The 25,531-nt window shown below is 38.8% G+C and overlaps 1 protein-coding gene across 2 annotated transcripts in view; it reads right to left on the bottom strand.

Annotated features, from left to right (window-relative positions):
• Positions 1-24,607, bottom strand: part of BTAF1 (B-TFIID TATA-box binding protein associated factor 1) — a 96,018-nt gene extending 71,411 nt beyond the window's left edge. Inside the window, exons 1-4 of one of the 2 annotated variants that reach the window (XM_036438549.2) lie at positions 24,289-24,607; positions 8,178-8,301; positions 3,676-3,790; positions 673-819 (exon numbers count right to left, since the gene is read on the bottom strand). In XM_036438549.2, coding sequence (XP_036294442.1) covers positions 673-819; positions 3,676-3,790; positions 8,178-8,301; positions 24,289-24,302 — 400 coding nt within the window. In that variant the 5' untranslated portion in view covers positions 24,303-24,607. Of the gene's footprint in view, positions 1-672; positions 820-3,675; positions 3,791-6,816; positions 7,052-8,177; positions 8,302-24,288 lie in introns of those variants that run through there. The other variant, XM_036438550.2, reaches the window with a different exon arrangement.
• Positions 24,608-25,531: the final 924 nt, after the last annotated feature.

The following is a 25,531-nucleotide window of genomic DNA, read 5'->3' as shown; positions in this document are numbered from 1 at the left end:
GAAGGATATCCTGGATCAGGGTGGGGGTTCCCTTGGGGCATGTGGTGGTTTGCAGGGCCCTGGTATCTGGATTTATCTTCTATAATTGAAACTTTGTAGCTTTGAGTGGAGCCAAACCTCCTACTTGCTCGTGGTCCCAACCATTTTTGTTGGGATTTATTTATCTTTTATAATTGAAACTTTGTAGCCTTGAGTGGAGGCCTGGGCAGGTCAGGGTGTGAGGAAAGCTTGGCTTTCTCCATTACCGGGGATATCAAAGCCTCCAGCTCACTCCGTGGCAGCAGCCACCTTGGTTGTGTTAATTTGCATACTCACTCCTGATTGGCTGGTGGGTGCAGCTTTGTGGAGTGATGGTTAATTTGCATATTACCTTTTATTAGATAGGCTTTATTTATTATTTTTCCATATAATCAATTGTAAACCTACTTTTGCCTCACTCTGTACATATATCAATAGTACATATCAGTTAAGGGAAGAAAAATATTCATATGGTAGTTTTAGACCTAGTACTTCTGATTATCATCCCACTCACAGCACCTCTAAATCTTACCTGCAAACTTCAGTTAATTTATATTTCATGACATGTTATATTTTGCATGAATAATACATAGCATATCAAGTGATAAATTAGTTGAACACGTGTTTCAGACTTTTTATAGGACTACTACATACCTGATTTTTCATCTTGTACTTCAAATTCTGCACCAGCAGATCCCAATAGTGATGCCCCATGTTGTAACAATCTACATATATCAAATCTGTCAAAATTCAATCGATCTGTAGTAGATGAATCTTCCATAGCACTTTCTGAAGTAGGTTCTAGATAAAGTTTAAAAATATTTAATTTGATCACATAGCCAAAATGTAAAATGAAAGAAAACAGCATTACTTGTGGTGGATGCGTAATATTTTAAGAAAAAAGGGGAAGTAGAAAAGCTACTGTGGATTTACTTATGATCAGCTCTTATTTATAAATAAGCTATTTAGTCAGTGACTAGCCTCCTACAAACTATCAGAATGTTAGTGGATGTATGAATAGCTGTTTTTTTTAAAGCACAATGTTATATGAAAAAATGCATCCCCCTTCATGTTGAAATACGTATAATAAATATGCTGTTTCCACTTACTATTCAACTGTTTTAAAAATACCAAGGTGGCCCAGCCAGTGTAGCTCAGTGGTTGAGGGTCAACCTATGAACCAGAAGTTCACGGTTTGATTCCCAGTCCGGGCATATGTCCAGGTTGTGGGCTCAATTCCCAATATGGGGCATGCAGGAGGCAGCCAATCAATGATTCTCTCTCATCATTGATGTCTGTCTCTCTCTTTCCCTCTCCATTCCTTTCTGAATCAATAAAAGTATTAAAAAATAACAATAAACTAAAATGAAAACACCAAGGTAACAATTTGAATTTATTATAATGCTAAACGGAAAGATAAACATATTCATATAACTAAAACTAATAAGCATCATTTCTCCCTATAACTGAGGAATATCTGGAACATAAAGCAACTACTTATTCAATAGCACTCACTTCTCAAAATATGAAGATACCAGAGACATAAAAGCAGCAAACAGACTGTCAAACCTCAGAGAGAAGGCAGGGAAGATTGGGGGCAAAGAAAGATCAACCAAAGCACTTATATGCATACATATAAGCATAACCAATGGACACAGACAGTAGGGGGGTGAGGGCATGTACTATGGGGCACGAGAGGTCAGGAGAAAAAGGAGACATATATAATACTTTCAACATAAAGAATTTAAATTTAAAAAAATGAAGCTAATTATAATCACCTGTTAAATTATATCTGAGGCCTAAAAATAACTATAAAATGTTCTGTATGCTCTCCAAAAAGGTATGCCATTATAAATTTTAAAATATATTGTTAATTGTCCATTGGTTTGTTGAGCTGGTATTTGTATATAATTCATCCATAAACAAAGCATAATTGCTTCACTTAAAGAGAACTGCTACAAATATTTTGTTTTCTAGTGATAAGCAATCTTACTATAAATTTTTAATGCCAGTGTAACTAATAAGTTTTGTAAAAAAGAATCTGAGTTCTACCATCTCTATATACCAAAATAAGCAGGTGTAATAATCTGAAAAAGAAAAAGCTGTTTCTAAGAGTTATAACTTTTTCTAAATATTTCATTTGATTATAGAAAAGACAAATTAACATAATCACTGAAAATAATATGTGCCAGCAAATTAAAGCCAAAATTTTAGATAACTGAGACTTATAATAAAAGTGATACTATCAGCCGAAACCGGTTTGGCTCAGTGGATAGAGCGTCGGTTTGCGGACTGAAAGGCCCCAGGTTGGATTCTGGTGAAGGGTATATACATTGGTTATGGGCACATCCCCGGTAGGGGGTATGCAGGAGGCAGCTGGTCGATGTTTCTCTCTCATCGACGTTTCTAGCTTTCTATCCCTCTCCCTTCCTCTCTGTGGAAAATCAATAAAAATATTTTTTTTTAAAATAAAAATAAAAAGTGATAGTATCAAAATGACTTGAAAATGAAACCCAGTTGCATCATATTAAATTTTCACTCACTTAAAATTTGCATCTTTACACATTTTTAAAAGCATACAATCATTTTTAAACATCATTTCAGAAAGTCAGAAAATAATTTCCACTATAAGGCATCTAAAGGACACATAAAAAAAACTAAGCATCCCGGTCAGGGCACATACAAAAATCAACCAATAAATGCATAAATAAATGGAACATCAAATCGAAGTTTCTTTCTTTCTCTTTTTCTCTTCCCTTTCCTCTCTCTCTCTAAAATCAATAAATAAAAATCAAAACAACAAAAAACTAGGCATAATCATCCAAATACTCATACATAATTGTGATTAAATTTAGAAAATAATTACAATATTCTTTCACCAACAAAATAAATAGACTGCTTCAAAGATTTACTTTGTATTGATTTTATTTTTTAGGATATAAATTCCTTTAGGGAAGTAATAACCTCTGTAAATCAAGCATACTGTGGAATTAATAATTTTTTTAAAGAATGTTTTTACTTATTTCAGAGAAGAAGGGAGAGGGAGAAAGATAGAAACATCAATGATGGGAGAGAATCATTGATCAGCTGCCTCCTGCATGCCCACGCTGGGGATCAGGCCTGCAACCTTGGTATGTGCCCTGACCACGAATCGAATCATGACCTCCTGGTTCAAAGGTTGACACTCAACCACTGAGCCACACCTGCACACTAGAATTAATAATTTAAAAAATAAATACAGCCGAAACCGATTTGGCTCAGTGGATAGAGCGTCAGCCTGGGTTCGATTCCAGTCAAGGGCATGTACCTTGGTTGCAGGCACATCCCCAGTGGGGTGTGTAAGAGGCAGCTGATCGATGATTCTCTCTCATCGATGTTTCTAACTCTCTATCCCTCTCTCTTCCTCTCTGTAAAATATCAATAAAATATATTTTTTAAAATAAATAAATAAAATAAATAAATACAAAAACATTTTGTTTAGTAGTCTTTTTTTTAAGCAGATGAAAATCACCTTATTCAGTGTCATTTTTTGATAAGGCTACATCAAAAGCATAAAAATTAAGACTTATAATTAAATTATTAAAATATAAAATGTATAGTTTAGTTAATTCTACAGTTAGGTGTTTTACTGCAAATAGGTTTTCCACTTAAAAGTACCTTGTTTGGTTCTTGGCACTGGATTCCACTCAGGTACATTTTTCACTATAGCTTCAACAGCTTGTCCTGCTGCTATCCGAGTATCCCAATTTGTACTCCTTAAGTATATCAACACCTTAAAAAATAATAAAACAAAACAATTATATACCAGAAAATGTTGTTAGTTCAAGATAGCCAGATCAGATAAATACAAATTTACATGTTATTAATGTATTATAATTTAGCAGTGGTCAAATTTATATAAAACGTCCTGAAATTATTAACATCATTTATAAAACTATATCATTCACATTAATCACTACACCTTAAAAAGGATTTTTAATAAATGAAGACTTAGAACATTTGAAAAATAACATAGCTTTTAACATGCTAAAAAGCAAAGTATATATTATAAGTCTTATTTAATGCAAAAAGTTATAAAAATCTAGCAGAAAGAATAAGTGAGGTCAGTAAGATTGAGATAAAATCAATATGTAAAAATCAATGGAAAGTGTTCCTATAAACTTTCAATAAACAACTTGAAAATAAAATTAAGAAAATAATCCCATTTAAATAGCACTAGAAATTATAAAATACTTGATAAACTTAACAAAAGTACTACAATACTTGAATATTGAAAATTACAAAAACTCAAAATATTGTTGATAGAAATTAAATAAGATCTAAATAAACAAAAGATACCTCATGACCATGGATTGAAAGAATCAATACTGTTAAGATAGTTTTAATACTCCCTAAATTGATCTACAGATTCAACTGTAGATCAAAATCTCAGTAGACTTTTTACAGAAATGAACAAGTTGGCCTTAAAATTTATATGGAAATGCAAGGAACTTAGAATAACAACTATCTTGAAAAGAATAAAATTGGTAGATTCACACTTCCTGATTTCAAAACTTCCTATAACGCAACAATTATCAAGACAGTGTTATACTGGTGAAAGAACAGTTATTTAGATTAATGGAATAGAATTGAGAATCCAGGCCCTGGACCAGTAGCTCAGTTGGTTAGAGCAGCATTCGCCAACCTTTCGGTCCATGGACCACTGGTTTGTGACCGCTGGGTTAGAGTATTCTCCCGATATGCTAAGGTTGCAGGTTTGATCTCTGGTTAGGGCACATACAAGAAGCAACCAACGAATGCATAAATAAGTGGAACAACAAATTGATGTTTCTCTTTCTCTCCCTTTCTCTCTCTAAAATCAATTAATAATAATAATAATAATAATAATAATAATAATAATCCAGAAAAAAATATTATATGTCTATGATCAACTTATTTTCAATAAGAGTGCCAAGACAATTAAATGGGTAAAGAGTTTTTATCAACAAATGGTGCTAGGGCAACAAAATAATGATTTTGAACCCCTACCTCACACCATACACAAAAAATTAACTGAAATGGACCATAAGTCTATAAGTAAGAGCTAAAACTATTAAATTCTTAAAACATAGTTGGGTTGTGGGCACATCCCCGGTAGGGGGTGTGCAGGAGGCAGCTGATCGATGATTCTCTCATCAATGTTTCTAACTCTGTATCCCTCTCTCTTCCTCTCTGTAAAAAATCAATAAAATATATTAAAAAAAAAAAAAAACATAGGGAAAAATCTTTGTGACACTGGGTCAGGCAAGGGTTATTTAGATACAACCCCAAAAGCACAAGTGATTTTTTTATTTATGCACAAGTGATGTTTAAAAAAAATTGGACTTCAACAAAAGTAATAACTTTTGTGCTTCAGGACACCATCAAGTAAATGAAAAAAACAACTAACAGACTGGAAGAAGGTATTTGCAAATCAAATACCTGATAAGGGGCTTGTATACAAAGTATATCAAGAAGTCTTACAACTCAATAATAAAATAACCAATATCTACTTTAAAAACAGGCAAAGAATCTGACTGTTCCCCATAAAAGATAAATAGCCAATAAACACATGAAAAGATGTCCAAGATTAGTCACCAGAAAAACGCATCAAAAGTACAATGAGATATTACTTTACACTCACTAGTATGTATATAATCAAAGTCAGTTAATAAGTTCTGGCAAGGATGTGGAGAAATTAGATCTATCATACACTGTTGATGGAAATCTAAAACGGTGGAGCCAGTATGGAAACAGTCCTCAGGACCCAGCAATTTTACTCTAGGCATATATCCAAGGGAAATAAAAACATGCAACCACACAAAAACCTGCACATGGGTTTTCATAGTAGCATTTTCATCATAGGCCGAAAAAGTAGAAACAACCCAAATGTCCATCAATTGATGAATAAATAAGATATACCTATATGGTATATCCATATCTATACAATGGAATATTATTCAGCAATAAAAAGGAATGAAGTAATGAGACATGGTACAATATGAAAGAACCATGAAAATATAAAATATTTTTTTATATAAAATATATTTTTTATATTTGTGAGAAACCACTCACAAAATGTCACACAACTATATAAAATGTTCAAAATAGGCAAATCTATAGACAGAAATTAAATTAGTGTTGCCTAAGACTGAGTATGAGAGAGGGAGTGATGAAGAATGACTGCTGCCGAAACCGGTTTGGTTCAGTGGATAGAGCATCGGCCTGCAAACTGCAAGGTCCCAGGTTCGATTCCGGTCAAGGGCATGTACCTTGGTTGCGGGCACATCCCCAGTACGGGGTGTGCAAGAGGCAGCTGATTGATGATTCTCTCTCATCGATATTTCCAACTCTCTATCCCTCTCTCTTCCTCATTGTAAAAAAATAAATAAAATACATATATACATACATATATATATATATATATATATATATATGTATATATTAAAAAAAAGAATGACTGCTAATGGGAATGAGGCTTCTTTTGGAGGAGATAAAAATGTTTTAAAATTAGATTTTGGTGATGGTTGCACATATATGTGAATATAATTTTAAAAATCATTGAACTGCATACTTTACATGTGTGAATTGTATTATATGTAAATTCTATTTCAATAAAGCTGTTTTAAAAATAAAATTGAAAGGCAACAAGAAAACACTGAAGGGAGAGAAAAGAGAGAGTAGAAGGTAAGAAGGTGCTAAAGATAAACTTAGCCACTTTTGGAATTATTTGATGGCAGCCAGTATGCTGGAGTCTCAGTTACGAAGACTAGAACTCACTTGGAAGGCTGTAAACTTTTTCCCAGTTCAGCATAGATTAGTCTTGTCCATTGTTTCCAGTTTCAGTTCATTCAGTCCTCTCTTCCCTTGAGATGAGAAGAAGGGGGTATGCTTCCCTATCCCTCCACCTTACACATGAGTATAATATTGCCTAATATACACCCTTCTCCATTCTGAGAACATGGAACCTGTAGATGTCAAATCACTGTCTCTCCATCTACATCTTGGTTAGAAATGGTAGTATCGCCGAAACCGGTTTGGCTCAGTGGATAGAGCGTCGGCCTGCGGACTGAGGGGTCCCAGGTTCGATTCCGGTCAGGGGCATGTACCTTGGTTGCGGGCACATCCTCAGTACGGGGCGTGCAAGAGGCAGCTGATTGATGACTCTCTCTCATCGATGTTTCTAACTCTCTGTCCCTCTCTCTTCCACTCTGTAAAAAATCAATAAAATATATTTTTTTTTAAAGAAGAAAAAAAAAAAAAAGGAAAAGAAATGGTAGTATCTAAGCAGGGAATACATTGGAGAGTCACTGTTGACCCTATGGTAGGAACCACATAGAACAGATTTATATATTTCAACAAGGGGCTTACAACTCCTACTCATGAGAATCAGAGAGGAGCAAATGAAAATGGAAAAAAAGGGGTAAGATCAGTGGGAAGAGAGGTATCATGGGGCTACCAATGTCTGGGCTATCATACTGCCTCCCAAAAAAAACTTTTCCCTATTCTCCCCTCCCCCAAAGCACTCTTGTTTTTACTCTGCATGCCAGAGAATTAAACATATAGAATTTGCTGCTTATTATCATACAGACATACTTCCACAAGCCCAGAGTTCAGTAAAGTCATTGCTTGAGGAAAGAACTTAGGCTAGCATTATGAAAACACTGATCCAACAAAGCAGAAAGCCTCAATTTACTAAGAATATAATGACAACTAGGTTCTCATATATTTTAATCATGTCCATAAGTACATTTTATAATAAGTCTGCCAACTGTGATATAATTATTAACCATTAAAAACAAGTTAGACCATCAACAAACTAGATTAACAACTTAGTTCATTACCAAATTGGGTCAGATTCAAATTTGTGCCACAGGTAAAAGATTTTATGTTGTCACATCCCTTAATTAAACTTGATGCAAAACAAACAAAAATATTTTAAATCTTGCAACAAACAAAATAAATACATTATAAATAATGAAAATATAAAAATATTTGGAAAAAAGGTTAAGATATTTAATGGAATTTGAACACTATAAGCTGTCACTAAAATAAAATAAGACGCTTTCCGTCTTTACTTTTGTTATCCGGACAAATTTTCACAAAATTGTATTATAATTTTTTTTTTAAAGCGTTCTTACTTTAGATAAGAGATTATGTAGTTCATGGGGATGAAGCTTCACCACTTCTCCAAGTTGCTGTGCAGCAGCTTTTCTTGTAACTGGAGTAGTGCCAGTATCCAGTAAGATAAAAAGACGGTCAAGCCTAAAATGCCAAAAATACAATGGTTATTCTGAAATGTGTTTTCTATATGAGTTAATAAATGTACTGAGCATCTGTGAACAAAGTCCTATGCTAAGGCTGCAGGAGAATCTCTACTCTGAAGCAACCTGCTATGGCAAGACAAATATACAAATAAGTAGAATATAGAATACAGTAAGATACATGTCAGAAAAAACATACAAAGCATATTAAAGAGTGGGGTCAGAGAAAACAAATACTATATCCCCAACTGTGTAATACTGAAAAGACTTCGTAAAAGAAATGGTATATGAGAAGGATTATAATGGTAGAAAATAAGATTTCAATACTGGTGGCGATGAGGCGGTAAAAGGGAAGGGGGAGAGACACCTGGAAGAAGTACTATCACCAAGGCAATAAGGAAAGGAAGACTATCTTTAGAGAAGTGACTAACAGCCTGACGGTAAAGTAACAGTGGGAGACATAAGTAGCTAAGAGCTCTAATGTAGAGATCTTTGAATGTGTAGTTCAACCAGGAAGGTCTTTAATTAAGAAAGCGATGAGACTGGAGCTGTGTTTTAGAATGATGACTCTGGCAGCAGTTTGAAGCATGAAATAAAATGGAAGGAACCTTTTAGATAATTTACGGCTAAAAGTGCAGACCTGAACTATAATCATGACAAGACTAAAAAGAGGTTGAGAGAAATGCTTAAGTAAATCACACATGGTATAGTAATTAAGTGAAATAAATGTTAAGGAAATAAAAAGATTCTGAGACTCTAAATCTTAGAAAATGAAGATGTTGTTACAAGAAATGGGATGAACTAGTAAGGAAATGTTACAAGATGACAAGTTTACCTTGGCAGGCAGGCTCAATTGCTGGATCATTATCCTGTACACCCCCCAAAAATAGGTGATGGGTGCATATACCTAGGTTATGGGTGCATAGGAGGCAACCTATTGATGTCTCTCCCCTGCCCCCACCACTTTCCACTTTCCTCTCTCTTTAAAAATCAAACAAACATATCCTTAGACTGGATCCAGAGACATGGAAGCATGGAACAGAGTGTGGAATCTTGGAAGGAAGGAGGGGGAGAGGAGGTGAGGGGAGGTAATCAACCAAAGACCTTGTATGCATATACGCAAAAACACATGGACACAGACAGTGGGGTGGTAAGGGGGGGAGGGTGTTCATGGGGGGGAAAGGGGACATATGTAATACTTTCAACAATAAAGATTTAAAAAAGGCCTTTTAGAAAGTTAAATATATTAGATATAAAATAATTTAAAAAAATAAAGTATAGAGAGGCTCATATTTTACTTCTGGGATTATTTTTCTTTTATAGAGAGCTAAAAAGTTACAAAGTTCTGAAAATCTTTCTTAAAATAAACCTCAGGGGAGGGAGGGCAAATGAAATGGGCAGGGCTTTTCTTTTTTCTGTTAGTATTTCAAACTAGCCAGTCACTAACAAGTACAAAATCATTATAACTGCTAAGAAATATATAACTAAAATAGGTCTTTTCCTGTCAAGAAGTCTAGGGGTACTATGAAAACTTTTCAACTGCTTCAGAACAACACACTAAGAGGCAAGGTTCAAATTTTATAGTTAAGGATATGTAAGAAGGACAGATATCAAGAAAAATATTTGAGATAATTTAAGCCATAACATAAAGAAAAAAAGAGTAATATGGCACAGTTTTTGTTCCCTATATAGTGAATGGCACACTGAATGATTATAAAGAAATTTTTATAGGACATGCAAAAATTAACTTTATACAGAATGTCCCATCTTATTCATTCAATGCTATTTATATTTATCTTTACCCATTTATCAGTTTTTACTACAGGATTTGGTGAAGAGTGACTCGGGGAGATAGTGGAACAAAAGAATATAGTTTCTGATAGTTGGTGTTCTTAAAAAATTCTAAGACTATGTTGGACTCCAAACCCCATCCCCAGAAAGTGATTTCTCACATACATCCAATAACTTTCAGAATCCCCTTTATTTTCTTTCATTTTTAAAAATGGTTACAATGATAAAGTTTATAAGAACCCTCTCTGAACCAACAAATAATCTGCACACTGCCATAATATGATTTTTAAATGTCTATGCTCATTGGAAAGAAATGTGGGAAAAGATTACAACTTCCTGTAAGTATCAAGACAAATATTCATTTATTATTTATTTTTAAATATATTTTTTATTTTAGAGAGGAAGGGAGAGGGAGAGATAGAAACATCAATGATGAGAATCATTAATTGGCTGCTTCCTGCATGCTCCCTATTAGGGATCGAGCCTGCAACCCAGGCATGTGCCCTTGACAGGAATCAAACCTGGGACCCTCCAGTCTGCAGCCCAATGCTCTATTCCACTAAGCCAAACCGGCTGGGCCAGACAAATATTCATTTAATATTCATTTGCCTGCTATATTCTATGGCAAGCAAAATTATCAAAAATTAAATGATTTATTATAAAAAATATATAGTCTTAGATCAAATTTTGCTACAATGGACTTACAATTGTACTAGAGGGCCCAGTGCACAGATACATGACCAGTGGGGTCCCTTGGCCTGGCCTGTGCCCTCTCACAATCCGGGAACCCGCGGGGAATGTTGGACTGCCAGTTTTGACCCAATCCATACAGTTTTGCACCCCCCCACACACACACACACACTTATCCTATTAGTATCTTGAACCAACGCTTAAAAATGACCTCTTTTATTTCCTCCTCATACAATTTAATTTTTATCAGTCACATTTCTACTCCTTCTCTACTACTGAAATAGCACACCTGAAAGTCATCAATGAACTTGTAATATTCAAATCCAATTTTTTTATAAATCCAATTTTCTTGACTCTTCTATGACATCTGACATTAGCAAATACTCCTTACTTTCTTTTCTAAATATTCATATTTTACTACCCTGTTCTTTGAACTCAATTCCTTCCTCAGTTTCCCTATTCTTAACACATTTAAGATGAACATTCTCCCAGATTCCATCCATGGCTGCTCATCTTTCACCAGTTTCTCCCTTAGGAAACTATATTATTTGTTAAGATTATAACACAATACAAATATTCCCTAACTCTGGCCCATCTGCAAGCTCTAGTGCCACTTTCAACTGCCTGGTAAGCATAATTCCATACTGACGTGACATTATTTGCCAGATTTACTTCCTAAAGAAACCTTTGGTCAAATCACTACCTTACCCTATTCTAAACGTTTTAATGGCTCACCCTTGCCTATTAGATAGCAATCAAAAACAAAAGTCTCTCCCAAATATAACTTTTTGGTGTTCATAACTTTGTCTATACTGTTTTTTCCACTTAGAATGCCTTTTTTTTTGTTTCAATTCTTCAACTAACTCCCATCCATCAAGATTTAAAGTTGTGCCCTGCCTGGTTTGACTTAGTTAATAAGCATTGGCCTGCAGACTGAAGGGTCCCAGGTTCAATTCCAGTCAAGGGCATATGCCCAGGTTGTGGACTTAATCCCCAGTAGGAGGCGTGCAGGAGGCAGCAGATCATCATTGATGTTTCTCATTCTCTCTCCCTCTCCCTTCCTCTCTGACATCACTAACAAATATATATATATATATATTTTTTTTTTTAAATGTCCCTCCTAATAAAATATTTGTATGTATGGAAGCAGTTCAGAAACTATTGGTCATTTATTCCTCTGTATCTCTCTCAGTTACGTTTACCCTTTTGAAACCATTTCAAATTACTAAACCATAAGATTACTTCCTCTTCTGAAATCCGCATGAATTATCATCTTAAATGGCCATTTTGGTACTTATTATGCTTTGCTTTGTGGCATCTCTTACATTGAGGTGTCACATGATATCTTATGCTCATTGGGCTTCACCTCCTTTGATGATTCATTTTACCCTCCTCCCCCATAATACTTTGCACAGTGTCTTGCACAGTATTTAAATATAGCTGAGTAGTTGATGTTTATCGTAATTAAAATTATAAAGAAAAGTTCAAATTTCTTGGGAACAAATTTAGGCATCATTTTTAAGCAAAAAAAGAGTATGCTATATTAATTTTATTTTTGCTTCCTTTGAGGAATAACCTTAACTTACAACAGATGTATTATATAAAAATAAGTTATAAAAATAATGGAACTGCCGAAACCGGTTTGGCTCAATGGACAGAGCGTCGGCTTGGGGACTGAAGGGTCCCGGGTTCGATTCCGGTCAAGGGCATGTACCTTGGTTGCGGGCATATCCCCAGTAGGGGGTATGCAAGAGGCAGCTGATCGATGACTCTCTCTCATCGATGTTTCTAACTCTCTGTCTCTCTCTCTTCCTCTCTGTACAAAATCATTAAAATATATTTAAAAAAAATAAAAATAATGGAACTGATGGTAAGATAATATTTCAGTTAAAGTAGAGATTAGCATAACAGTACTTCAGCATTCTGAACATCAAGGCAGTATGTCTGGTCCAAACAGCAAGTTGAAAAAGACCATGCAGTAGGCACTGTATTCCTTCAATAATTTCCATCCTTCCTAAACTTTCCTTTAGCCCCCTGCTATCTAGCTTCATCAGAACCACAAGCGGCCCAAAGACCAACTCTTTAACTTAATGCTGATCTGTCTCAGCCACAGTTTCTCCTGCCTCTCTTTTCTGCAAAGCCTTTTATCCCACTGCCATGTCATGTCACCTGTGCTCCTCCACTAGCCAACTGCCCTGAGAGTAGCAGATCAGCTCACTCTCTCATCCAGTTCCAGGACTGTTTATTCTCACATATTCTACCTGGTGGTAAATAAATGTCTCCCTGAACAGAGGAATGGAGACACAGATGCTCCCTTGGTCCTCTTGCCTCACAGTCTCTTTTGGAGTTCTCCATTCCTCTCTCCAGGGCAGATTAGACACCTCATAAGATGCAGAACAAAGAGATGCAGACCAGGAGGTGACAAGAGGGCAGTCTGATCTGTTACCCTTGTAGTTGGTAGACAGCTGTAAGGCAAGCAGGGTAAGCATCAGGGCCAGGCCACAAGGAAAAGACTGGTCTAGTGAACTGATGGGAGAGGGGCAAGGGCTCGAGACAGGGTCAATAGTATGTCGGAAGGCAGACAGGGTCCCTGGAGAGGGAGAGGTCCTGAATGAAGCTAGGTGGTCAGAAGAAAAAGGAAGTTAAAAAAAGGGCTGATTGAGGAAACACAGTACTAACCACAACACTTCTTTCAGCTAAACCTTCCCTTGCAGAACAGCTAGTAGAAAAAAATGCCATTACTCATTCTCTGAAGACAGACAGAAGGAGAAGAAAGAGGCAACAGATGTCAACTGAATAAAAGGTACCAAAGAAGATATAATAGAAGAATGATTTAAATAAAACCTAAGGTAATTATATTTGACAATGTCCACTTCTTAGGAATCTATTGATAAGAAATCTGGCCCATTTTCAATTTGTATTTTAATTCAGAGAGATAACCTCAGAAGACATGATTCATGGTTTGGTTAGCAATGTGTGATTTCAGGCAATTGTTCTAAAGACTACCGTAGGTAGGAGAAAAATATAAGAATTTTGTAGAGGTTATACTGGCAGCTGCAATCTAATCCTTCTTTTCAGCTCTTTGCATTATACTTCGTAAAGACATAAAAAGAAACTGAAAGAAGTCATACAGGGTGGGCTAAAATAGGTTTACAGATGCAATAAAATACAATAATTAATAAATAATAATACAAGAATAAACTGTGTTTTGCATACTCACAACTGTAAACCACTTTGTCCACTCCTATATATTATTACTATGCCCTAGATTACTACTCCACCATTAATAAGCAAGTATATGTTGCATTTCCACTCCTAAGCCAGTTGAAGATGAAAAGAAAAAGGTATAAAATATAACTTCTTAATCTACTTCCAATCTCAATATTCTCAGAATAAACATAATCTCTAAAAAATTGTGGAAGGTCAACCAACAGAATACCTCACAAGAATGGCTTTGTAACCTTAACAAAGAGAGAATGATCAGTCAATTCTGTCCATTTTGTTGGGTATTTTTTACATTTAGCAATAAATTACATTAAAATTTTAAAAAGAAATTATTTAAATTTTCACCTTTCTTTGTTATATAGGGAATAGGTAAGAAAATAAATATCTAACATGAACACTGTCCTAAGTCCCACATGTTAGCATTAAGAAAGTTACTTCAAAAGAAAAACATTTCCAAGAAATTTTCTAGACTAGTGTTTTAAAGTGCAAATCTTCTAATTCAAACTATGGGTAATTTGAAACCATGTTATGCTCTTTAAATAAAAATGTACATTAACTTAAGATACCATGTAGAACACAAGGGTGAATATGAAAATGTGAAACCACACCAAAGTCAGGGGCACAGTCAGGTGCACGCTAGATAAATTGTATTTCCTCCACAACCACAATAGAACCATGGTCAGAAACTGCGGCTCTTTGGCCCCGTGAGTGTGGCTCTTCCACAAAATACCACAGCCTGGGCGAGTCTATTTTGAAGAAGTGGCATTAGAAGAAGTTTAAAAAATTTGGCTCTCAAAAGAAATTTCAATCGCTGTACTATTGATATCTGGCTCTGCTGACTAATGAGTTTGCCGACCACTGCACTAGAACATAAATTCCCTGGGGATGGGGACTCCATTTTTGTTCTCTGTTGTATCTCCAGTACCTAGAACACAGAAAGTGTTCTACAAAAATAAAATAAAATAAAATAAAATAAAAAAATGAATGCTTAAGTATGTGTATACACTGGTGTGGCTCAGTTGGTGTCATCCTGGGCACCAAGAGGCCTCCGGTTGGATTCCAGGTCAGGGCATGTGCATAAGTTTCAGGCTCAATCCAGGGTAGGGGGGTGTGCAGTAGATAGTCTATTGGTTTTTCACCCTCCTATCTATGTTTCTCTTCTCTCCCTTCTCTCTCTAAAAAGTAATAGTGATATATTTATTTTTAACTACAACCAAGTTATGTTATCTCCTTCAGGACATTTTTTCCTAATCTCTACCCCTACCTAATTGTCTTTTGTAGATTTTATCTTTTTTGTTTGTTTTATAAACTTTTAAAAAAATATTTCTATTGATTTCAGAGAGGAAGGTAAAGGGAGAGTGATAGAAACATCAATAATGAAGGAACATCACTGATTGCCGCTTACTGCATGCCCCCTACTGAAGACTGAGCCTGCAACCCGGGCATGTGCCCTTGACCAGAATCAAACCCGGGACCCTTTAGTCTGCAGGACAACACTCTATCAACTGAGTCAAACTGGCTAGGGCTGTATGATTTTAAAAATATATTTTATTGATTTTTTACAGAGATGAAAGGAGAGGGATAGAGAGTTAGAAATATCGCTGAGAGAAACATCAGATGCATCCTACACACTCTCCACTGGGGATGTACCTGCATCCAAGGTACATGCCCTTGACTGGAATCGAACCTAGGATCCTTCAGTCCACAGGCTGACGCTCTATCCACTGCACCAAACCGATTAGGGCTAGGGCTGAATGATTTTATCTTAAAGATAAAATATAGTTTCTTTAGCAGAACTATCTGTGGTTTTAAAACTTAATACAAAATTATTACACTTTCCCCTGGGATATCAAAATTTGCAGATGACCAAGTCCCTTACATAAAACTAGAGGCCCACTGCATGAAATTCGTGCGCGGGCAGGGTCCCTAGACCTGGCCGCTGAACAGGGCAAATCGGGGCCTTCAGGCTACTAGCCGGGGGCCTTCCTTCCCTGGCTGCCTTCCTTCGTTCCACACCACCTGGTGGTCAGCGCACATCATAGCGAGCGATTGAACTCTGGATCTCCTGGTTGAACTCCCAAGGGGACACTTTGAATATTAGCCTTTTATATACATAGATAGACAGAAGATGGCATAGTATTTGCACATAACCTACATACATCCTCCCATATATAGCAGGTTCTTGAATAACATTTTGCTTAATGTTGTTTTATTATAATGTTGATGAGGTGATGAGATGCCACAGGAAATTAACTCTTGTTTATATCAGTTAGCATTTGGTAAGATGGTTTCATTATAAGTTGTTTCCCTTCAAGTCTTAGGATCCATCATCAATGTTAAGTGAGGACTTACTGTAGTTTAAGTCATCTCATCTCTAGATTACTTATAATACCAAATATATTGCAAATGCTATGTAAACAGTTGTTACACTGTATTGTTTAGGGCAGAGGTGTGGCCATATAGAGCCCAGAAAATCATTTGGCCTGCCCCTGCCAAGGCAACCACAGGCGAGACTAGAAAATTCAATAAGCCCAGGAGCTTTTTCATAGCAACATGAGTTCATGCTCAGTAAATTATATTAAGCAAATGATATTATAAATATCCAAATGGCCCATGGCAGAAAAAAGGTTCTTCACCTCTGGTTTAGGGGATAAGAGTCTGTACATGTTCAGTACAGATGCAACCATTGTAAGTCTAACTACATAGTATACATCTTTCCCCCAAATATTTTAAATCCAGATCCATGATTGCTTGAATCCACAGATATAGAACCTGAAGATATGGAGCACTCGCTGTAATTCATAATAGTCCCTTCTGTCCTATAATGAATTGAAATTAGAAGTAAAAGAGGAATAGGCTTAGCAAACACAAGAAACATATGCTGTCCTATAGATAATTTTAGCATTTCCCCTGTAACTCGGAAGGATCCACTAGAACTTCCCCCACATCAAGGAACTTCCTTTTACTTAGCAGAACAGACATGCTGAAACAATGTTTCTCCTAAGTATCAGCAGTGCAGAGAATTAACAAAACTAAGCAAAGTTCTGTTCATATGTAGCAATTTGTTTCTTCCATAAAAGGATATGTTCTGGTTTTTTTCCTGAATCCTTTCTGAACACTGCATCATTTTCAAATGCAAAGGTATGTCACAAATATAAGATGTAGCTTCTAATGTAGTCAAATCATAATTACTTTCTAGACATTTTAGACATGAACCTCATTTTGTTTAGCTTATAACACTGAGGAAAAATTCTCTATATTTAAAATTTTCCTCTATATGATCAAGGAAAAACTGTTCATATTAACTAATCAATGTAAAACAATAGTCAACTGATTCAGTGGTGGCATAAACAGGCAAAGGCATCAAAAACAATCTTTAAAAAAATCTGTATTAAGCCATCGAGCCCAACAATGTTATAGATTCACCAACTTCTGTAATGAGCATTAACACTTAACAATTCTTCTAAAACTACTCCAACTAGATAGTGACAAGTGATACTAGAGAAAGGAGCACAAAACAGCAGAATTCAAAGATTTAACAACTGTAATATAAATTGTCTGCAAGCAACATGAAAAGCAGTAACATATACTAATTTTTCTTTTTGCTAAGGCTGGTTTTATAGGAGCAAGTCAAGTAGCTAGTGAGTGAGCTTAGCTTATTTTCCAGCATTCACATTTAAAGGGTAACACTGTTCTCTACTCCTACATTTATATGCTCCTTAACAATCGTTTATTAAGGGTCAAAAGGAATTACAATTTTTCAGTAATATTTCACTGCATTTTATGGAGAACTTCAAATGCTATCATTGTGTATGTGCTGCTGAAGCGAGAACAAAATGCTATAATTGTACTTGCAGTTTTTAGAGGGTCACAAAGTTTGTGGTGGGTGTTGTTTTTGCAAAATTTAACTCACCCATGTGCATTTCACCACATTCTTACAATTCAAAGTACAATAAATCTATAGGTCTTTATAAAACTATAAGCAGGGTCTAAAAAATTTGATCATTCAAAATGCAGCTAATAGCCAATTTGCATTCTAAAATGCCACATTATCACAGAATTGTACTAATTATAAACTTTTAAAAATAACTAGCCCAGCTAGTGTGGCTCAGCAGTTGAGCATCGAACCAGGAACCAAAAGGTTGCCAGTTTGATTTCCAGTCAGGGCATATGCCCAGGTTACAACTCAATCCGGGGTAGGTAAGGGGGGAGGGTCCTCTCTCATCAATATTTCTCTCTCTATCCCTCTCCCTTCCTCTAAAATTAAAATTTAAAATATATTTTAAAAATTCTAATAGTATTTATTACATTTTTTTAAGCTATAAGCCTAGCCAATATTTAAAAAAAAATACTGTAGCTCAACTCAGAAGCACTCACTGGAAATATTCTACTATACATAAATTATAGTAAGTCATGACAAGTATTAAAACAAGAAACAAAATCACTCATTTAAAAAAATGATGTACTGCCAAAACCGGTTTGGCTCAGTGGATAGAGCATCTGCCTGCGGACTGAAGGGTCCCAGGTTCTATTCCAGTCAAGGGCATGTACCTTGGTTGCGGGCACATCCCCAGTAGGGGGTGTGCAAGAGGCAGCTAGCTGATCCATGATTCTCTCTCATCGATGTTTCTATCTCTCTATCCCTCTCCCTTCCTCTCTTCAAAATTCAATTTTAAAATTCTAATAGTATTTATTACATTTCTTTAAGCAATAAGCCTAGCCAATATTCCAGAAAAAAATACTGTAGCTAAACTCAGAAGCACTCACTGGAAAACACAGGAAATATTCTACTATACATAAATTATAGTAAATCATGACAAGTATTAAAACAAGAAACAAAATCAATCATTTAAAAAAATGATGTACTGAGCACCTAGTAGGAACCAGGACCTTCTGCAAGAGATAGAAAGATCAAAAATATTCCCTTCTCTCACGGTTTATGTTAATTCAAGCAGGAAAGAGAACAATGAAATAATTTCAAAGTATTCTATCTAATAAAAGAGTGATATGCAAATTGACTGTGCCTCCGATACACCCACAAGCCACATCCACTAGCCAATCAGGAGAGAGTATGCAAATTAACCCAACTAAGATGGCTGCAGTCACAGAGTGAGCAGGAAGCTTGGGTTTCCCAGGCAATGGAGGAAGCTAATCTTTCTGCCTGCCCTGTCCTACACTGACCTCTGCTCAAGGCTACCAAGTTTCAATTATAGAAGATAAATAAATCCATACCAGGGCCTCCGCTTGGATCACAGGGGTGGGGGGGCACTCTGAAAACCACCCCTCAGCCCAAAGGTACCCCCACCCTGATCCTGGACACCCTTCAGGAAAAACCAGCTGGCCCCCACCCGTGCATCAGGCCTCTATCCTATCTAATCTATAATAATAAAAGCCTAAGCAACCACTGCAACTAAACAGATGACCAAAAAGGCTGTGTGGGGTGACCAGGCCGGCAGGGGGGTTAGTGAGGGACAACCAAACGATCGCTCAGCAGGCTGCATGGGGCAACCAGGCCTGCAGGGGGGACAGTTGGAGGCAACCAGGCCAGGGGTGGGGGGTGGGGGGGTGGCAGTGAAGGGCAACCAAATGACTGAGCAGCAGGCTGCATGGAGTGACCAGGCCAACAGGGGTGTTAGTGAGGGGCGATCAAACAGCAGGATGTGTGGGGTGACCAGGCCAGCAGGGGGGGTGGGGGGGATGAGCAACCAAACAACCAAGTAGCAGGTTGCAAGGGGTGACCAGGCCTGGGTGGGGGTGGGGGATGTGAAGGGGGGGCCCCCCCACAACCAAACAACTGAGCAGGTTGTGTGGAGCGACTGTGCCAGCAGGGGGGTTAGTAAAGGGCGATCAGGTTGGTGGGGGGCAATTGGGGGTGACCAGAACAGCAGGGGAGGGTAATTAGGGGTGATCAGACAGGCAGGCAGGTGAACAATTAGGAGCCAGTGGTCCCGGATTGTGAAAGGGATCCCAGATTAGAGAGAGTGCAGGTTGGGCTGAGGGGACACCCCCTCATGCACAAATTTCATGCACCAGGCCTCTAGTAAAAGAGTAATATGCAAATTGACCATCACTCCAACACATAAGATGGCTGCCCCCATGTGGACACAAGATGGTCATCACAAGATGGCCAGCTAGGGGCAATCAGGTTGGCAGGGGAGCAGTTAAGCATCAATCAGGCTGGCTGGAGAGTGGTTAGGGGGGTGATCAGGCTGGCTGGCAGGCAGAACCTGTTAGGGGCAATCAGGAAGGCAGGCAGGTGAGCAGATGGAAGCCAGCAGTCCTGGACTGTGAGAGGAATGTCAGACTGCCCGTTTAGGCCCAATCCTACCGAGATGGGCCTAAACAGTCAGTCGGACATCCCTTGAGGGGTCCCAGATTGGAGAGGGTGCAGGCTGGGCTGAGGGACACACACCCCCGTGCATGAATTTTGTGCACTGGGCCTCTATTCCTACATAAAAGGCTAATATGCAAATTGACTGAACTGCGGAACGACTGGTCACTATGATGTCCACTGACCACCAGAGTACAGACACTCAACACAGGAGCTGCCAAGCTGCAGTGACTTGGCAGTGGTAGTTCTTAGGTGACGCGCACTGAAACCGGAGAGGAAGGAGCCCGATTCCTCGCAGGGCCATGCAATTCCACCTTGTGCCATGGGTTATGTTGTTGCTGGGGCACTGTCGGCCCGAATCTAATTTACTGAACAGACTGTAAAACAGCAACTTTGCAGAGTGCCCTCTTGCACTCTGGGACCTCTTGGGGGATGTTGGAGAGCCAGTTTAGGCCTGATCCCCGCAGGCCAAGCCGAGGGACCCTAGCTGTGGAGGAACCCCCTCACTCCGCAGATAAAGGGGGTAGACCACAGAAGGTTGGCTCCAGGGCAGGCCTGGCCCTGCCCTGTCAGCCACCTTCTAATTTCCTTTCAAAGTGCACGAATCGGTGCACTGGGTCACTAGTGATAAATTTTATGATTGACAGAAAACATTGGTACAAAAAGCTCACATAAAGTAAAGGCAGAGAAGGCTTCCTGAACAGACAGACATATTGCCTTAGACCCAGAATATAAGGTTAGAATTAGCCAGACTTATGGGTGGGACACAAGAAAGAAATGTTCCAGAAATAAAGATTAGGAAGTGAGAACACAAATTTGGAAAAGGGTTGAAAGAGAGAGACACAGAACTTGACACAAGATGAAGCTAAAAATGTAAAGCAGGAATCAGATCACAAAAGACCTGGAAAGATATGTTTGAGAAATTTGGACTTTATCCTACGTCATTAGAAAATTATTGGGATTTAACAGAAAAATGTGTATATTAGCAAATAATATGGCTGAAGTAAAGAATAAATTAGAAAGAGCTGCCATGGAAGGCAAGAAAATCAAGTAGTTGCTGTTGCAAGTGTCTAGGATTAAAGATAATGGTAGTATGAAGCAGGATTGTGGTAACTTGAATGAAAAGAAAGGTAGAACTGAAGAAATTGGATTTGGTGACCTGCTAGATAGGGGGGGAAGAGAGGAAAAAGTCAAATATTATTCCAAATTTCTGAATCTGGCAATTGAGGGAATGATGATGGTACCAACTTACTGTTACCTCTGTTGGAAATATTTACAGGTCCTAAAAAATTATTACAGTTTCTCTTCAGTTATGTGCATTGATATAAACGGAGCAAAAAATATTTGATTTAATTCTGGCAAATATGCTTTTTATCTCTTGAACTATCTTCCACCTACTCTGCATGAAATGTTAAAATGAGCCTGGCCGAAACCAGTTTGGTTCAGTGGATAGCGCACCTGCCTGCAGACTGAAAGGTCCCAGGTTTGATTCCCATCAAGGACATGTACCTTGGTTGTGGGCACATCCCCAGTGTGGGGTGTGCAAGAGGCAGCTGATCGATGATTCTCTCTCATCGATGTTTCTAACTCTCTCTTCCTCTCTCTTCCTCTCTGTAAAAAATCAATAAAAATATATTTAAAAAAATGAGTCTATATTTCACAAGCATACAGTAACAGGAGAAGAAAAAAAAAAAAAAGGTATTTAGTTGGCAAAGAAACTTGGCTTAGCGCATGGAGGCCAGCTTGAAATTAAAGCTTGCAATTTAGAGTGAATCCGCAAATGAAAAAAAGGCAAGAACTGACAGTATCCCCAAAACACAAGAGTCTCAAGAGTGTTTTGAGTCTATTATATTACAAAAATAAGCACAGGAGTAGCTCTTCCATAAAACCATGACAGGCTTTTTAAAAAGTATAATTTAATAGAATTTTGGCAAGATGAATAAGAAAGAATCTACTGGGGGTGGGGGAGTGAGGCACTGCCCACTGAAATCCAACCTCAAGAACAAAAGGCAGGATCTCTTGAAACCCACTCATCCCTTCAGAAATGTAGGTGCCCTAACCTTCTGGTCAAGCAGATTAGTAGTCTCTTTTCAAACACTTGCATTTTGACTCTGTAATACTATAGCCAATACTGTGAAAATACACTTAGCTCTAAGAAAGGAATTTCAAGTACAACTCATTCCCTTACCCACTGTATTACCTGGTAGACAAATATAATAGTAAAGCTTATGTACCAATGTATTTATAATGCACATATTTATGTGTTTGTATGGGAGGTAACACAATGAAAAGGTGAGAACTTGCACAGTCTTGTCACTTCTTGTATTTGCAAAAATTGAAAATACCACTTGTATTCTCTCAAGGCAGTTTTATATATATCACAATAAGAATTTCCTGCCATTGAATGGGTTCAACTAGCCGATGAAATAAAAAGTAGATGCCCCATACTCCAGGTACCTAGCAACCCCCTTCACCCAACTCCCATTGGGCTTCTCCCACACGCTAATTCATCAGTTATCTAGGGAGTCTGTGAGAGATGGGTGATCCTTTCTCTTGGAAAACAGATAAAGCCTGACCACATAGTGTGTTCAAGGACCATGTTCAATTAGTTATGAAAAAATAATAATGAAAACTATTGGTTTTCTGAACTATCATTTTTTTCCTTCAGTCTATGTGGTAAAATGACCCAATTCTCACGAAAACGGACTTCATGAACGCTAAGAAACTTGCTAAATCCTTCTAGCTGCAGTCACAGGGACTGTCCCCTCTTTACATGTACACAGACCCACCAACATCAGGCATCTGACCAAAGGTTTTCCCACCATTCTATCATACTGCAGGGAAGGTAGGCAAACACGTTGGGTTTTCCTACAATGCCCCTAGCCCCGTGTTTCCCAAACTTCTCTCATGATTAGAATCACCTGGTGGAGTTGTGAACATACAGATTCCTGAATCCCAAGCTTTGAGCACTAGTTAAATATACAATTTTACCTATATGTTCCCAAAAATTCTAGTTTAGCACTTCTTAGTTGGGATTCAGGAATCTGTAGTTGAACAACTCCACCAGGTGATTCTCATCATGAGAGAAGTTTGAGAAACACTGCCCTAGCCTAAGACGTTCCGGCTGACAGGCAGCCCACACGTTTCAATCATTTAAAAGATGGGTGCTATGCCTTTCACGCTTTCGTTGAGGAAAAACGGGTACTAAGACGATCATTTGCCCCAAGATTACAACGCTGACGACTGCACGTGTGTGTACTGCTACACAAAAGGTAAACTCTAATGTTAAAAAAAAAAAGGGGGGGGGGGAAGTGGGGGGAGGAGGGGAGAGAACCTATCTCTCAAGCCTGAACTATAAAATGTGAACGTAATTAGAAGCTCACGGAGATCATTGTACCCTTAGTTGCCCCATCCTGGAGCTTCCTACCAAGTTTTCCCGTGACATGGAGGTTAGGGAACAGCCCTTAGAAAACAGAGAGAAAAAGGCTCTCCTCGCACTGAAAGAGGGAAGAGAAACCAGACAGGAGAAGAAACACGGTGAGGAAAGAGAAAGACGGGCTGTACCGTGGCAGTAAGTCAGTTACACACACACACAAAATGTCAATTACACACACAAAATAAAAATATGTCAATTACACACACACATACACACACGCACACAAAATAAAAATATATGTCAATTACATACACACACAAAATAAAAATATGTCAATTACACACACACACACACACACACACACACACACGTTATGAACCATTCATGAGCCATTCGCTCGGAGGAACCCGAGCCCAAAGCCCCGCAGCCCGAGGGGCGAACGCCGGAGTCGGTGGCAGGAGGCGCCCGAGCCCAGTGCCACGGGGAGCCGCTCCCCGCCAGGAGGGGGGTCGCGGGCTGGAGACGGAGGCTCGCCGGGGCCGCCTCCCCGCCGGCCGGTCAGCAGCGACACCCACCTGGAGACGGCCATGGCCGGGCGCCGGCGGTTCGAGGTTCCCCGCGAGCTGGGCGCCGCGCCGCCGAGGCGCTAGTTGGCCGAGGGCAGCGCGGCGCAGGCCCAGACCGCGGCGCGGAGGGGAGCGGCGGGCGCGGCGCGGGGCGGCCGGGCGCGGGCTCTCGGGCATCTGCCCCCCGCCTACCGACGCTCGTCCCCCGCAGCGGCCCGGGCGCGGAAGGAAGGGTCTGACACAGCGGAGGCGGCAGTCCTCCGACCCGCACGACTTCAAACCCGGTGCCCCCAGCCCCGCTCGCTGCTGACGCAGGCGTCCGCACGCCGGACTCGGCGTCAGCGCGCCGGAAGTGACGTCAGTCCCCCGCTCGGGGCTCCGCTCGGGGAGGCGGGCGAGGAGGATCGGCGGCGTGGGCCCGGCCGCGAGCGTTTAGAAAAGGGGGAACAGGAAATCTCTGTGTGCTCACCTGCAGAGGGTCGTTTAATTTTAAAACGAGGCGGGGCGAAGGACTGGGGGGTGGGGGGGCCTCATTTATTTATTTATTTTTTTTAGAGAAGGAAAAAAAGGCGATGTAACCATAGTTCCGGAAGTTCAGAAACTTAGTTTCTATTTCCTTTCCGTCCCATCCTCATGCCACCGAACTGCTTCTAGAGAAAAAGCGATGACGAAGGACCTTAGGGCGCTCTGGTCCACGTGGGGAAGCCAGGAGGAGGGGGGAAATTAAGGCAGATCTGCGATGGCACTTAAGACACGGTTCACGAGTTTGCCATATTGGCCAGAGGTTCTGCATCTATTTTACCAAGTTGGACTTCCCAATTGTTCAATGGTGATGGTGCCATCCTTTTCTCAACCAGATGTGAAAACTTCCTTTTTTTTTGGGGGGGGGGGGGGGGGGGTCAGGTTTACCTGGTTATTCAGTCGCTTAATTCATTAGGTTTTTAAATTTTATCACCATCAACTTGATTTTGATGAAAATAGTCAAAGTAATATTTCTCCGTCTTCTTCAGCCGAGCTCATCGTATAGGCCACTCAGATTAATCTTCAAGAAACACTGTTTTTATTGGGTCATTCCCCTGCTTGTAAAACTTGTACAATGGCCTCTCATTTCCTGAAGAGGCTGTGTCTCAAGCCCTGAGTCTGTTTTTCAACTATAAAATGAGGCTAATGAGTAGTACTATAGAAGGTATGGAAGTAAAATGAGGTCATGTATCCAGAAGCGCTTACAAGAGCTTTGTAAACAATAAAGTAG

This window comes from Pipistrellus kuhlii, unplaced genomic scaffold, assembly GCF_014108245.1.
Source record: "Pipistrellus kuhlii isolate mPipKuh1 unplaced genomic scaffold, mPipKuh1.p scaffold_m20_p_15, whole genome shotgun sequence".
NCBI classification, from domain to species: domain Eukaryota; kingdom Metazoa; phylum Chordata; class Mammalia; order Chiroptera; family Vespertilionidae; genus Pipistrellus; species Pipistrellus kuhlii.
This window is presented reverse-complemented; position numbering and strand designations above follow the sequence as displayed.